Consider the following 15,842-nt stretch of genomic DNA (forward strand, 5'->3'; position numbering starts at 1 on the left):
AGGACTGTGTGCGTGTGTGTGTGTGTGTGTGTGTGTGGGTGATTGTGTGTGTGTGTGTGTGTGTGGGTGAGTGGGTGTGGGAGATAAAGAGCGTTTCCAGAATGTGGCGGAGCCGCGCAGGTGGGCGGTGTTTGGCGGCCCGCAGCGGCCAATAGGAAGCCTGGTTGTCGCTGTCAAACACAGCTGATCGATGAGTCAGGGAGCGACAGCCGAGAAGGTCCCACTTGTTGCTGAGCAGGAGCAGCGAGCGTCAGCTGACCGTCGAGCTCCGACCCGTCTCCAGCCTCCATCCTGAAGTCTGTCCGCCTGTGCAGCCTGAACAGCCGCTTCAGTGCAGATCGCTCCGCTGCCGCCTGGTTTACGGCTCTCAGGTGAGACGGGTCCCTCATATAAACCTCCATCACCCGCTCCATTCATGAGGAGGGGTGTCCGCGTTTTAACTTTACCTGTGACGGCGGCTGACCGTCAAAGCGGAGAGAGCCGGTGATTAAAATGTGTTTTCACATAAAGACGTCGTGGTTCCGTCCTCTGATTGCCTTCGTGAAAAATACACGCACTGTGTTTTTATGTGTTTTTGTTAAGATTGTAGGCGGTGGATTTAAGTAGTTTAGAGTTCATACCGAGCATGTAAACGGAACCTATGGATTATTACTGTTGCGGTGATAAAAGCGGATTCAATCATAAAGGCTTTACAGTTAATAATCAGAGGAATATGATCGAAGCCTCCAGTCACACACTGATGTTGCTGAGGAACAAAGGAGCTATTTACATAATGAACTGTGTTACCATCCACAGGTCATCCTCTGTGGGATTCAAACAGGGGTTCAGGTTCAGATATTCCAGGTGTTTATAGGGTGTCAGGAATCTTGAGGGGATTTCAGGTTTCTTAAGGGGGTCTTTAACTGTGTCTTTAAGGCACGAGGTTCCAGCCAGGTTTTTGGAGTTTTAAGGGTGTATTTTTAGAGTTTATTTTCACTATGATTAAATCCAGAGCTGGAACAATTAGTTGATTAATTGACGGAAAATAATCTGTCACTATTTTCATTTTGGTTGATAGTTTGTTTTTTCCTGCAGAACCTTCTCAGATGTGAGAATGTGCTGCCTTTCTCTGTTTTGTATCATTATAAATGATTTAGCTGTCTGTGGGTTTTTGACTTGGGCTCCGACATATTAACAGCATTTTTTCACATTGTACATTTCAAAGACCAATGGATTGATCAATCAATTAAAAAAAAGATAATTGTCAGATTAATTGATAATGAAAGTGGTTGCAACCCTTTAAAACAGATAGACATAATCTCAGTCTTGGAACTTTGTGTGTGTATGTGTGTGGGTGAGTGAGTTTTGAGGTGTGCAACATGTTTGCGAACACCTGCCCTGCTGTGACTCTCCATTACCTTAAGTGGCACCATTTCAGGTCATCTCTGTAAGGAGAACTGTAGCAGCAGTGTATCACCCAGATCAGTGGTTACACACAGGAGATAAAAATAAAAAAAGAAAGAAAAAAGCTCTTTGTGCAAAAGCTAACAAAGACTATAAGTTGTGAACACTAACACCATGTAACTGCTAATAAATACATTGATAAACTCTTTTATAATCAAATCGTTGTAGTTTAACTCACACTTACTTTGAACATGAAGTGTTTTATGGATTAAATTATAAAAGTATTTATGTCAGCACACAAATGTGTTGACCCACATAATAACAGAAGCTGGGTCAAATGAGTTTCAGTGGGTCTACGCCCCCACCTGCCCCACCGCCCCCTACCCCCTCCACTGCATCCCTTGTGACCTGTTCAGTAATGTAACATCAGCAGGTCCACTGCATGCTGTGCATGTTCATTGTGCATTGTGTATACTGACTGTTGAGAGCATTACAAACACCAGCTCATCCTGTCAAACAGACTGAGCGTTTGGAGGTGTTAATGTGCTGCCTCATGGTGTCCTTCAGTTTAAATTAAATCCACTGAGATCAAATTAAAGTTAGTCAAGAGGAAACTTTGAAGGTGTGGTTACAGGTTACATTTGTGTTTTGTTGAAATTGGATTTACTTCCTTTTTTCTGTTTTTGTAAACAGACTTGCAAAGAATCTTTTTTGCAAAGTTCTGATGTTATGGCAGTGAAAAAGATCTGTCTCCAGACACACAGACACCTGCCAAAGTACTGAAAACAGCCTCTGTGGTAGTTGAAGCTACAGTAGCTGTCTCCAGGACACACACACACACACACACACACACACACACACAGAGTGAACACAATACCAACCTCACTGTGGAAACTGGTAACAATTATCATAAAATTAATTAAGACTGATGACATGTCGAGCTGATGAGGCAATGTAGGTTTATTGAGCTGTTGAAACACATTTTGTTATCGCAGTAATGTAGCGTGTGATAATGAGACATCAAGATAGTGCACTCATGTTTTCCTCAGTTGTGGTTAAAAACTAGAGTCAGATCTTAATAAATAAGAAATTAACACCCTGAGCTGAGCCGTCTACAGGTTTGTAGCTGCTGGTTTCACATGCTCAGAAATACTGAAGCAGCAGAGCAGAAAGAGCAAAGGTCAGACTGGCAGAGCAGGAGTCACCTCCACAGCTACTGATCAACCAGACTCTCAGATGTGGTTCTGTAGGTGAAGACGCTCAACACTACTTACTACCAACTAAGTGTAAGAGCGGCAAAGCAGACTGTGTTTTCTGCTTATCTCTGGTGTTCAGGTGTTTCTCAGGAGTCAGGTGATCAGGGTGTTCCCTGCAGAATGTTTTTTCTTGAGATTTTCCCCGTGGTTTCTCCAGGTGGAAACCTTTTTCTCATCATGGCTCATGTTAACGACCCAGCTCTTCCACTGTTTGCACCAAACAAATTACTGTTGTGGCTGGAAACATAAAACACATCTCTTCCTGTGTGCCAGACAATATTTCCAAGAAAGATATAGCAGGCAGTGTTTATAGCTGCAAATGTTACATTACATCATTTGATGTCACCTAATGTGGTATTTGTTTGACACCTTTATCTGAATCCTGCAAAGATTCACACATAACCACACATACACAAACACGTAGCCAGAGTGGGCTTCCAGGAAATGCAGAGCCAGTTTAACATGCTTTATCGCTGACCTATTGTGCATAAAAAGTACATGTTTGTGATTGTTATCTGCTCAGTCCATGCTGTGCTCTGTGTCTCAGCTGAAATCCACATGAAGAGGATTTGTAGATGAGAGACGATAACAAAAGTGTAGCTGAAGTGATGCTCAAAGACTGTGTCCGTCACGTCTCGTACACACACTGTGCATCAAAGCAGAGGAAGATCGTACCAAGCTGATACTGAGATAATGTGGGAAAACTGACATTTCGGGCCTGCCAGGGTAACATTTGTAGTGATTGTGATTGTGGTGGTGTTGATGCGTCACATCTTTTTACACATCTTTTATTCATGATTTTGTGAAAATGTGGTCTGAAGTGTCTGAACCATGGTGGAACTGTGAAGAGGAAACAGTGTCCAGCTCTCACCTGGAGGGAGCTGAGGATACAGTGAGTTTAGAGAAAGATCCATTTTTATTTTATGATGTCAGAAAAACTTCTGTTGCCTCCCTGTTTCCTTCTTGTCAAACATTACAGCAGAAGTTATAATATCACAGAGGGCCATGATGACTAAGATGCAGACATCCCACGCAGGTTGTGGTCACAGAAGATGGAGCTGTGAATGTGTGTGTGTGTTTCATGTGTGTATGTGTCAAACCTCTGCAATGTTTGAACCCTCTGTGTGTGTGTGTGTGTGTGTGTGTGTGTGTGTGTGTGTGTGTGAGTGTGACTGGCATCGTGAGGCAGGGGGCCCTCCCTCACGGCTCCTGAGATGACTGGCATCTCTCTTGACATAAAAGCATAAAATACACACTAAAGATAGCAAAGCACAGACACACAAACATTTTCACACACTGACAACAGTGTGGCATTTAGGCTGGCACTCTAGCAGAGGCCTGACTCTGTTGGCACTAGTTTATCACAGGAAGTGCGTGTCAAGGATGAATGTGGTGCAAGTCATCTGGAGAAAGAGTTTGGGTTGCTGCGGTGATGGGTTTCTGTTTCAGCATCAAGACAAGTTTTGTTGCTGCTCAGCTGCAGCACTGTCAGGTTTGGGTATTGGTCAATATGGTCAACACTGGGACAGTAAACAGTGAGAGGTGATAGTTTCATTATCTGTTGACTGAAAGGTTGAAGACAGGCCAGGTTTACTGTGATGTTATAAACCTGGCCTGGATAAGAGGATGTCGCAGAACACAGAGGCAACCTTCTGTGGCCCATCTTAAAGTTCCTCCAGACATATTTTAAACCATGTAAAAATACTCTGCCATGATTAACATTTTGGTTAACATGGTTAATAAAAGTCGGAAGCTCATCTGCTCTTACTTCCTCATTGAGAACATGTTTGAGCCTCAGTCAGACCCAGACTCAGATCAGGAGTCTGTTGAGACCAAAATCAGAGACGAGCAGACAAATCAGAACGGTTAGCACAGTCAGCATCTTTGTTTATGTTGTTTGTTAGCTTGTAACTGGCAGTGGCTAACACAGTGTTGGTGGTTGGGCTAATGCAAACTCTAGCTCTCTGTACTGACAAGGTTTCAGGTTTATTTAGCCCCGCCCACCATTGTTAAAAGTTTACAGGATTGGTTCCTTAAGTTCTATGACATATGAATCCCTGACTGTCTGAATCTGTTTTTATGAGACTGTCATTGGTTCACTGCAGTACCACAGTGGAAACACGGTCATGCATTATTGCATGCATATATATATATATATATATATATATATATATATATATATATGCGTTATTGTGAACAAGGTTAAAAACTTAAGTATAATAAATAATGAAGTTGAAGTTGATGAGGTAGTGAGAGCCACACCTGGCCCTGCTGCGTCTGATGTCCTGTGCCACCAGGTTGTGTTTGACGAGAAAAGGTTTTGCTTGATCGTTTTACTACATAAAGGGACATTATGTTAACACTGTTAGTGTCATCTTCTTTTTTGCATCAAGTACCAATAAAACATGTAGACTTTCTTAAACCCCCCACAAGCTGAATGTTTTTTAAATGAGCTTTATTTTAAAGTGGTACTGAAGTTGCTTTATGGCACCTCAGCAGAAAAAATGTGCTTCTCTTCCACTCACATCTTGTAGAGCTGCACCAATCAGTATTACCAATCGATACCAATCGACATTGATTGTCAATCAACTGTAAAAAAAAATTGGCAAGAATTTTGATTATTGATTTATTGCTAATCATTTTTTTAAACCCCACGCATTCTTGTTCATTTGCTTCTCAAATGTCAAAAATTGTCTAAATCATAGCAAAGTGATTATTTTCGGATTTGGACAAAACATTTGATAACGTCACCTCAGGCTCTGAAGGGAACTGTGATGGGTATTTTAACTGTTTCCTTTCCTGATGTAGACCAAATGATTTCTGTCCTGCTCCAGTATCTTTGTTGTCTAAAGTAAAGTGAAATAAGAAAAATTTGGAAAAGGACAAAGTCTGTATTTCTGTTAATTACATCAAGGCACCATCACATTTTGATGATGGTGTTTACATGATAAAACCCATTTTGACACCTTGTTAAATGAATGTTTGCTAGTTTAAGTAAGTTTAGCTCTGAGGTTTTCGAGGCACAGATGGGAGGTCAGTGGTTCAAATCTTAGGTTGTGCTGTGAAATTCAAATTGAAGACCCTCATCACTGCAGCTGCTCAGTGAGCAACAACAGCATCCAGCAGAGGTGTGGAGGGCACTCAGCAGCTGACAGGTGTGAATCAACACCACAGCAGGCTCGCTCTGTCAGTCAAAGCAAACAACAGGCTGGTCCACAGCTGACAAGACATTCAGAGGGAAGGTCCCTTTTCTTTCACAGCTGTGATGTCTCTTACATTTCGGACATTTACTTCACAGCCCCTGAGAGAGAGAGAGAGAGAGAGAGAGAGAGAGGTGTGACTTCTGCTTCCTGTTCACTGGAACTCTGACCACACTGTGTTCGGGTATGTGCGTGATTGCCACATGTGTGTGAAAGATGGCCGCTGGTGTTTTTCTGTGTTTTCTCTGCCTCTGACCTTTTATCTCTGCTGTCTCATCAGGAAGTTTGGTTTGATGTCTGCGTCAGTCCTGCATCCATGGCCGTGTGGACGCATCAGTCTGGTCTGTGGACTCCTCCTCCTGGCCTCCTCGCCACTGCTCACTACAGGTATGACCTCTGACCTCCACCCAACGTCTCTATGGTTTTACCATCATTCATTTTATAAGACAGATGAATATTTAACAAGTACAAGTTGTAAAAAAAATAACCATTTACACAGGATTCAAGTTAAAACTGCTGAAAATTCATCTTTCAAAAGTGACAAAACTGACGCTTCCTGGTAATAATTATCAGTCTGGTTAACTGTTAACAAATAGAAAACCAATAAAATAGTCATAGAATTTGTTATATTGATTTATCAAAGAGAAAAGATTCAAAAGTCTTTTTTTTTTTGCACATGTTTTGAAATATTTGTGTGCAGCTAAGACAAACTTCTGGGGTCCTCTGAGCTGAGTGTCCTCTTCAGCTCACCTGCTGCTGCATATTGTTAATAATGAAACTGAAAAAGACTTTTCAGGGAATCCTTTGAAAAGAGCAACTGTTTCTCATTTCATTGAGAAATGTGTGCAATAGGCCACAAGGGTACTGATACTGAAGAAACCTCAAACACCAAGAATTATGGTTTTAACTGTAAATATGACCAAGATAAATGTTGAGCTGGATGGAGACACAATGTTTTATAATGACTGCTTTTGAAACATTAGATGAACTTAGCACAGTGTGTCGCAGGATGTAGCCAGTTTCTGTTCAGCTCAACATTTTTACTCTGGGTTAGAGGTTTGAAGCGAACTGCCTGCTTCCTCCTCTTCACATGGGAGTTCATGGTTTAATTAATATTAGTTCACTCGTTTTCTGAAGCTACAGTCGTTCATCAGACTAAATATATGCACAACAAATCTACAGCTCTGAATTTGATAAGGTGAGTAAAATCCCATGAAAGCCTTTGCATGACTTTTCTCAGTGTGGCTTCATTTGCAGAAATCTAGTGATTTTCCACTCTCTGCCTCACACTCGACCTACTCCCCACATGTGTTTGGGGTTACAGAGCTTGCGGAGGCAGTGGAAATCATAATTGTGCAGTTGCAGACTTTTAGGGTGGAAGGTGAAGAAATAGAGGAAGTGGGTAAGACTGTTGGCTGCTACGGCAAAGCTGTCCATTGGGTAAGCAGAAAGGGCTGTGGGCAGCAGTGCTTTTCATTGAATGAGCAGCAAGTTGCTGGAAATGAACAGCATCCACAACATTAAAGTAAAATACACAAACCAAGAACCAAATCCTGAGCCTCAATTTTTTTTTTCTTTTACCACCTGTCTGCATTTGTTTACAGTGATAATATCACCTTCCCTTCCTTTCATACTGAACCTGAGTTCTTCCCAACACATTCATTCATTCACATTCATTCACCACCCATCACCCTCTCACCACAACACTGTGTCTGCATGATGCTTTCACTTGTTTAGTTACATTCACAGTCTGAAGCTGCTCAGTAAATGACCACCATCTATTGTTGAAAGACACTGAGTAACTCCAGGAGAGAGGGACGCTGCCATGTCCTGTTTGTGACAGTTAAAATTTTTGAATTATTACCACATCAGTCATAGGATAACGATACAAACAGTTGGACAGTAGCTGCAGAGACTGGCAGCTTTCACAGGCCTCTATAGCATTGCGAGTGAGGAAATCACCTGAGAAATATAAACACTAACCAATAGCAATGGTGCGTGGTGGAGGGATCCAATAATCCTGACGTCCAGTGCACAAAGGCAACACAAACACCCCTCCCTGTAAAAACCTGCCCTCACCACAGTGTTTTGTGTCTCTGCAGGCAGACTGAGCAACTGCTCTCACCCTCTGGTGCCAGAACATGGAGGCTTCCGCTGCGATCCGTCTCCGTGTCGAGGTTTCCCCCAGAAGAGCTCCATCCATTTCTTCTGTGAGCCCGGATACCACATCAACAAGGTCCGCGTGTCCAGGTGTCGCCACGGGAGGTGGCAGCCTCCAATCCCGGCCTGTATCCCCATCAAAGGTGAGAGTTTGGAAGACTGAATACACTGGATTCTAACAAGTGATATGGTTTTTATAATATAATCAAGCTTCAAGCTCTCTGAGTATCTGCTGAGGGTGTGGTGTTTCACTGCAACCTGCTGGGTTAATAGGAAGTGACTTCTCTTTGCTCAGAATCCAGGTGATTCATGTTTAGACATTAATCCACTGAACGCTTGAAGAAATCTAGGAAGGAAATGATCAGTCCATTAATAGGTTTGTCGATCACTTTATTGTTTTGGTAATTTTTCAAGAAAAATACCAAACTATTTTTGGTTTCAGCTTATCAGAATTTTTCTCAGTTGGTTAGTCAGACAAAGTTAGTCAACCCTGGTGCCGGGAAATTGCAGTAGATACTTTTAAGTATTTGGAGACATTTCATAGAATAAAACACAATAATAAACACTTAAAACTGCAATGAAAATAACTGCAATACTAAATGATAATAATAATAATAATAAAGCTACCCACACAAAGGGTGTTAGGTCATTTGTAGCAGAGATGATTTCAGTCCTGTGGAGCTCAGCAGCTGAACTCAAACAGCCAGGTTGGTAGTTTGTTTCCCTCCCATGGTTCAGCTGCCTCTCTCTCTGCAGTTTGGCTAAAAGCCTCTTTCAAAGAAGACACAAGGCATGTGACTTTAAAGTTCCTTTCTTTATTAGTAAGCAGATATTCTTAGAGGACTCTAAACATCTCTTGACATTTCCCAGCAGCACTGGGCATCACAGCGTTCCTCAGCGATTTCCTCAGTTTGTAATCTACTGGTGACTCATCACACAGTGTTCATCCAGTCAGTTTTCAGGCTGATTAGTAATTTTTTTGACAGTTCCTTCTTGTTTTGAGTATTCAGGAAGCAGAAGGCGTTTCGTTGTTGTGGTTGGGTTATGGGGTTTGATTCCCAGTGGGGTTACCTATGCTTAAAATATGTGTCGCCGCCAATTCCAGACATGAAATGAAGTCTGGCTGTGTGAGGGCATTAGTCAGCATAACAGCACTTCTCCGTGGGCACTGCGAGTTTAAGCAGATATTTTTACTCTTATTTCAAATGTTTGATATATTTGGATTATGTTTTTGGTTGTATTCATTTTCCTGTTGCTACGGCAACTCGATCAATTAAACTTTTATCTCTTCTCATGAAATATGCTGGGAAAAAAAAGTCTCTGAAGCTTTGATGGTGTGGGATCAGGTGGTGTCAGGTGTCATCTCCCCATCACAGCACTAATACCAATAATCATAAACCCCCAGAGCACCTTGAGACTGAGGAGTGATCCCTCTCACATATACCCAACAGCAGCAGCAGCAGCAGCAGATGCAGCAGATGCAGCAGTTTATCTTTTGACCTACTTAACAGACACGCGCAGACATGCTTAGACTCTCTGCAGGGGAACGAGAAGCTTTACTTTCCTCAGACCAGTTCCGACTTCCTCTGTTGCCATTCACTCACTCGTGCTGTGACAGGAAGTCAGAGCGCAGAAAGAGGAAGCGGGCTAAGCCACCATAATAACCATTAAACATTTCCTCTGTGTTGACGTTGACAGAGCCTCATGGAAAGCTACTGCCGTATTCTCAAGGGCACAGAGAAACCACATAAATTGATCAAACACCTCCTTTCATAGATCTTGTATTGGATAATCTACAGTGTTTAAGACCCTCACCACAGATTACATGGGTTTTCCCACAGTGGTGCAGCACAGATCATTGTTAGGCTTCTTTTACAGTTTTGGCTCATTGTCTCACTTATTTCTGACATTTCTGCTGTTAAACAACCAAAACGATGTCTTAAAAACTTAGAGTGCCAAACTTGAGTTCAGATTTCAGTCCTAGTCGGTTTTGGTGACACCTGTAGATGCTAACAGCAAACAGGGTTGAATACTACAGCAAAACAAACTATTCCAGCTGTGATCTGATTTGATGCTGCACACAGCACCAGTCTGTGAGCAGAGCTGCTCACCTGCAGCTTTTCATCTAACAGCCGCTCCCTCTCCTCTGATCCGCTGTCAGAAAAACTGACCGTTGTCTTCTTTAGTGGAGGCATTTTTGATGAATGACTGCAGTAAGTGCTGAGCTCGCTGGCAAACACACGATGTTTCCTGTGACTATTGAAAAGGCAGCTTGTGTTTCTTTTAATGTGAAGCTGCAGCAGTAGAAAATGTTCGCTCTGCATTAGCAGCAACTTAACACAGCATTTTTAATGAGAAAGTCAGTTCATAACTGCGTATCAGTGGACCATAGACTCATTCACCGTTTTGTGATAGAGACTGTGTCATGGACATTGACTTAACAGTCATTAATTTACATGAAAATCTTCAGCACAAGCCACATGCAAACACTGTAACTCTGGGTGTATCTTCTTTTCCTGTTTGTCCTGTGGCTGCGATTATTTTTTTCTAATTATTATTAAGCGATTGTTCATAAAAAGTAAAAAGGTCAAAAATTTGTGAAAAACAAGTTTTGAGAGCCCCAAAACCCCAAATACTTTCCATGTATAGAAAAAAGAAGATATTTGCACATCAGTGAAACAACATAGATTTGGTGTTTTAGCTTGATAAATGACTTAATTAATTTCCCAGTTTGGGATCATTAAAGTACTTTGATTTGATTTGATTTGATTTGATTTGATTTGATTTGATTTAAACAATTAATCAGTGATCAGAATTATTGATTCATTTTATGACCAGAAACTTCTGCCCCAGTATACACCTGAGTCTGGCCCATACTCTTCCACATCTAGGTAGATTCCTGCTGTTCTCCTCTGGTGTTGAGTGACTGCAGATGTGGAGGTGGCATCTGACCATCATGCTGTATATGGGCCAGATGTGGGCCATGGAACCAGTGTATAGTGGGCCGAAGGAAACACAAGCATGCGCCCTAAGAATAGATGTAGATGTATTTTGCTAGTGTTAATTAACTATCCAGATTGTTAGATGTGCTTCATCATCATCATTTTGTCCAGATATTACTGTTATATTTCCTACTTTATTAGCAGGAAATGTGTTATCGTCATGTTTGAGTGTGAGTTCCTCAGAACACTCTGTTTTTTTCCGAGCTGCCATCATCCAGCGAGTGCTCAGTTCCTCCCCCAGCAGCAAACAGTGGTATAGTTTTTGTCTGTCAGTGTCTATGGTTGTGTTTCTTAAACATTAGTCCCTCTCCTCCTCAGAAGGTCCTAACATGAACCCTGATGACAGGTCCAATGATTCGATGCCCAGCATGGCCACAACAGCAGTGGGCGTCTCCATCTTCCTGCTCACCACCACTGCCTGTCTGGTCGTCAAGTCCCGCCTCTACCCCTGTCAATCACACAGGTAAGCAATGGATTAGAGAAGGATTCAGTGTCTTGCTCAATGACACCTCACCTGTATAACACACCTGCTAACTCTTCCATTGAATGACTCTCTCTCTCTCTTCCAGCAGCCGTCGCTCCTCAGACCAGCTGGACCTGATGGTGGACGGACTTCCTGTCTCTCTCCCCTCCTACGAGGAGGCGGTGTACGGCAGCTGGGGCCAGCGCCTCCCTGCCTGCTCAGCACCTGGACCCACCCAACTGCTTTTGGCTCAGGAGGCTCCCAGCTGTCACCAGTCGTCTCTTAACAACCAATCAGACGGCAGTCACCACCCTCTCCTGTCCACCCAAAGCCCCGACAACCCCCCACCCCCTTACGAAGAGGTACAGTCATCACACCCCAGAAACAGGATGAGTGACGAGGAGGTGCGGCAGCTACATGTCGCTCTTTCAGATGACAAGGACACTTGACTGACAGACTGTCGGGTTCATGTATGACTAAGTTCCCAGCACACGGAGTGCAGTTGTTTAGCTATGAAAGCACGATTTTGATTGACAGCCAACTGCTGCAGCGTTTACTCTGCAGGCGGCTGAAACAACAAAGACATGGACTGACAGCAGATGCCTGCACTTTTCCTGGTTGGCTGCAGCTCACCAGCATCGGGACACTCTGTCCTATCACACGCTAGTTTAGACGAAGCATATAAGCTCTGATTGGCCAGTTGTCAGGTCACAAAGACCTGACCGAAGAGGACTGAAGTACATTAATGAAATGCTGATTGTATAGTGTTTTGTATGAGTGTTTGAGGAGGGAGTTAATGTGCACGCTTATCTCTGCTGTCAGGTGAAAACCTTGTATCCAGAATGTCATCTCTTCAGGAACAAAGCTGCCTTGTTTTTTAGTGTGTTGATAATGTTAGCTATTTTCTAATGACAGTGTAACCCTTCAGTTTAAATAACAAATCAACCAAACTTACGAGGTTTTCACAGGATTGCAGCGATACGTGTGTGTGTGTGCATGTGTGTTTTCAGTGTTGTTCTGGAGACGTAGTCTATCCTTCCCGTCAGTGACGGGGCTGATCGAGGCTTCCTTCATGAAGTCAGTGACATGCTGTTACAGAAACCTGCGTGTTTCCACGGCAACCGACTCTATTCCATTCCTATCTGAGACTTCTGTGCAGTGTTTCTCTTTGAGCCTAATTGGACTGTCATGCAAGTGTTGTTGATGTAAAGCCTGCGTGGTGCACACACACACACACACACACACACACTCGGATGATAGATGGTGACTTGATAAACAGTGTGTGATAATGTTCATTTGAAAAAGTTAATTTTGTGTACAGCAGATATTTAGAGACTTGAAACCAAATAGTCTTTGAAAGTGTTTCTCCTGTGTTCATTCAGTACGAAGTAAAACAAACACACAAACCAACAAGATGCACAAGTTTGGGACCAAATCCTCCAAATAAAACTGAAACTCCTCAGTGATCAAACTCTGATTGTCCTCTCTGCACCTCGCTGGTTCCCTCTCTGTGACCCTGCAGAGCGACTGACGCCTTCACAGACCTTGAATGTATTTTATGTTTTATTTTGTGGCAAAAGATCTTAATTATTATATGGATTGTAATATTTACAGAATGATTATTTGTACATTGTATTATTGCACAGAATTATATATGAATAAATGTTGAAAAGATTCTTTGTTCCATATCCTCCATCTTGTTTGTGACTTAACTGAGGTTAATTTGATGAGCTGAGTTTTTCAGTGTGGGGATATGGCAGGTGTGTTAGCACAAGGCAGGACGGTAAAGAAATCCTTTCCTTTTTACTCCCAACACTTCTGATGTTTTGTATTACTTTCTTTTTAATTTTGCACTCAGTCTGCTTTATGAGCGAAAAGCTAAATTAACCACCATCCAACCATTAGATCTTGATTATAGTTGATATTCTCTCACCATTTATCAGTTTTCTCAGAGGATAACAGCAAGAATCTTCGCAGAATCTGATGGTTTTCACTGAAGCCAGGAAATGTTAAAATGTTAAAAATCAGATGCAGAGTCTGTTATCTGCACGTTTTTAAAAAAAACTGTTTTTGTGGTTTTCCACATCCTGCTGATAAACCAGTTTTTTTCCTCATAAGACAAAGTTGTTCCTGATATGATCGACCTTTCCTTTCCGCCTGCTGCAGGTCAGCATGCAAACTCAAACACATACACACATACATGCACACAAACACACACACATACACACACCAACAACAGACCTGATTAATGAAAGATTAAGAGATAAAAGCATCATGAATGAGATCCAGTGAAGATCAGCTGAGTTTCAGACATTTAGACTATTTAATGTGACCTGGTGAATGTAAGAAATAAAGGTTAGGAATCTCTACTTCTTCTCTTTACTGCAGAACCAGACCTCACATATTTGTAAGTCTCTTTTAAGGACTTACAATTATATTTTTTGAGACCTGCAGACACCACTTTAATTTTCATACTGTGCATGTTGTGAATCTTAAAATTCCAGGTGATGAGAGAACATAAGATCCAGAAATCGTAGAATCTTAAATTCTAAATTTATTCTGAACTTTTGACTGATCCAGCAGCTGAACACATGTGTGATGTTTTTTTCTACAATGGAAATCAAATGTTACTCAGAAAGTTTGCCCTGACAATGTTGCTTTGCCTTCACCTTCTGTCCACTTCATCCCAAACCAGCTCCACATGGTCTAAGTCTGGAGACTGTGCTGGACGTCATCACATGAAGCCTCCGTCTGGTTCTGTTCATTTCTCACCACTCTGACAGCAACACACAGAGCTGCCTCCTGCAGCACAGCATTGTCCTAATAATGCATCAGAGAGTGTAGTGACACTGTTTGTTCCAGCACTGCCTTTGTACACACAGAGGATCTGTGAGTCATCAACCTGTAGGAACTGTTTGCATTGACCTTCAAGACTTCATTTACTTCCACTGCTGCAGAAAAAGCTGTACGTTAAGCAGTCTCTTTATCCCGAGAGGAGCCTGATTTCTATGACTCTTCAGTTTTGGTGACTCAAACTTTTTACAACTTGTAGCAGTTTACCACTTTAAGATTATCCACTGGACATGAACAGCTGGAGTTTCAATAGAAACTGGAAGAATGTGAGGCTGAGGATTTTTCCCAGGAAACATGAATGTATTTCCTTTACAGAGAAACATCATGAATCTCTCCTGTGAGAATAATTTCAAGCACTGACAGTGGTGATTAAGGGGTTAAAAGTCAGACAGCCTGCTTCATTGTGAATTGTCAGGAAATGAAAAGGAGAAGAGTCACTTCTGTTTACTGTAAGCAGTCAGCTGTGATTACAGTCAGATGAATGGATGAGGACACGTCACTGATAAGGAAAAGACTGATTAAAGACACTAAAGTGCATCTGTACTGTAAGTGTACTGTACTTAGATGCAGTGCTGAGGTGCTTCTTCTCCATCTCCACTTTCTGTTCAGGAAAATATATTGTCTCTTTTACTCATTCACAGGCACTTTTCAGATCAAGATTTTTACATGAAAAAAACACGATAAAAGTGAAAAACAATGACTTTTCAACATTAAACCTCATGACCTCTTACTACAAAGCTGTGTTTATATGTTAGGTTTCAGATGTTTGTGAGTTGCTTTCCTCTAAACTCCTCTGATGGTTTAATTTCAAAAAATATTCAAGAGTTATAATTATCTAATATTTCACTCAAAGCAGGTTAGAAAAAAGTTCTTAAAAATAAGTGTCTCAGAACTCTCATGACATTTTTTTTCTTTACTGGTGAAAATAGGATCTAAGTCAAGTACTTTTTTTCTCCTGTGGTGTTTACAGAGAAACTGATGAACTCTGAACAGCTGCTCATCTGCCTGAGTCATACATCAACCAGCATTATGTAATCAGGAGCCATTTACCTCCACGGCCCAGTGTTCGAGGACAGCAGGAACACACAGGAAGTCGCCTCTCCACATCGAGTACAGACAGTGACTGAGCTGACATTGAATTACACAAGTCCAAACCAGAGAGGAAACAGTGCGAGGCTGAAACTGTTACCAGAAAGAATGAAATGTCATCCTTGTAAAAATCTCACTCTTTCAAAATATTCTTATTGCGAGAAGGGAGAGGTTGGAGGACGCCCCCCACCCCCACACCCATTAGATTTGTCACAAAGCTATTTCGAGCTCCTCAGTGTGTGACACCAGGGTGAGATTGTGCAAACAGGGTGAGTCTACAGCTACTGAGTCACAGCTGATGAATAAATCTTAAAGCAAACTTAAGAGTTACGATGATGAAGTGGTTTTCATTCGTCTGGTTGTTCCCAGCTCTGCCTCTGAGGACTCTCTGTCCTACTTACTGTACATCTCCCTCTGCTCTGCCCACGCCTGACTG

General features: G+C 42.0%; 1 protein-coding gene across 3 annotated transcripts; it reads left to right on the forward strand.

The window, feature by feature from the left end:
* The first annotated feature begins 191 nt into the window (after positions 1-191).
* LOC139631625 (sushi domain-containing protein 6) lies at positions 192-13,150 on the forward strand. Of its 3 annotated transcripts, none has more exons than XM_071495951.1 (5): positions 192-371; positions 6,120-6,226; positions 7,942-8,142; positions 11,323-11,464; positions 11,571-13,150. In XM_071495951.1, the coding sequence occupies exons 2-5, from the start codon at positions 6,133-6,135 to the stop codon at positions 11,911-11,913; spliced, it is 780 nt and encodes a 259-aa protein (XP_071352052.1). In that variant the 5' UTR covers positions 192-371; positions 6,120-6,132; the 3' UTR covers positions 11,914-13,150. The 3 variants fall into 3 exon arrangements, with proteins under 3 accessions (XP_071352052.1, XP_071352050.1, XP_071352051.1); XM_071495949.1 differs by having other exon boundaries at positions 195-371; positions 11,320-11,464; XM_071495950.1 differs by having other exon boundaries at positions 195-371; positions 11,320-11,464; positions 11,574-13,150.
* The last annotated feature ends 2,692 nt before the right edge of the window (positions 13,151-15,842 follow it).

The sequence above is a fragment of the Trachinotus anak genome, unplaced genomic scaffold, assembly GCF_046630095.1.
Source record: "Trachinotus anak isolate AG129_WGS33_773 ecotype Australia unplaced genomic scaffold, CSIRO_AGI_Tana_v1 ptg000014l, whole genome shotgun sequence".
NCBI classification, from domain to species: domain Eukaryota; kingdom Metazoa; phylum Chordata; class Actinopteri; order Carangiformes; family Carangidae; genus Trachinotus; species Trachinotus anak.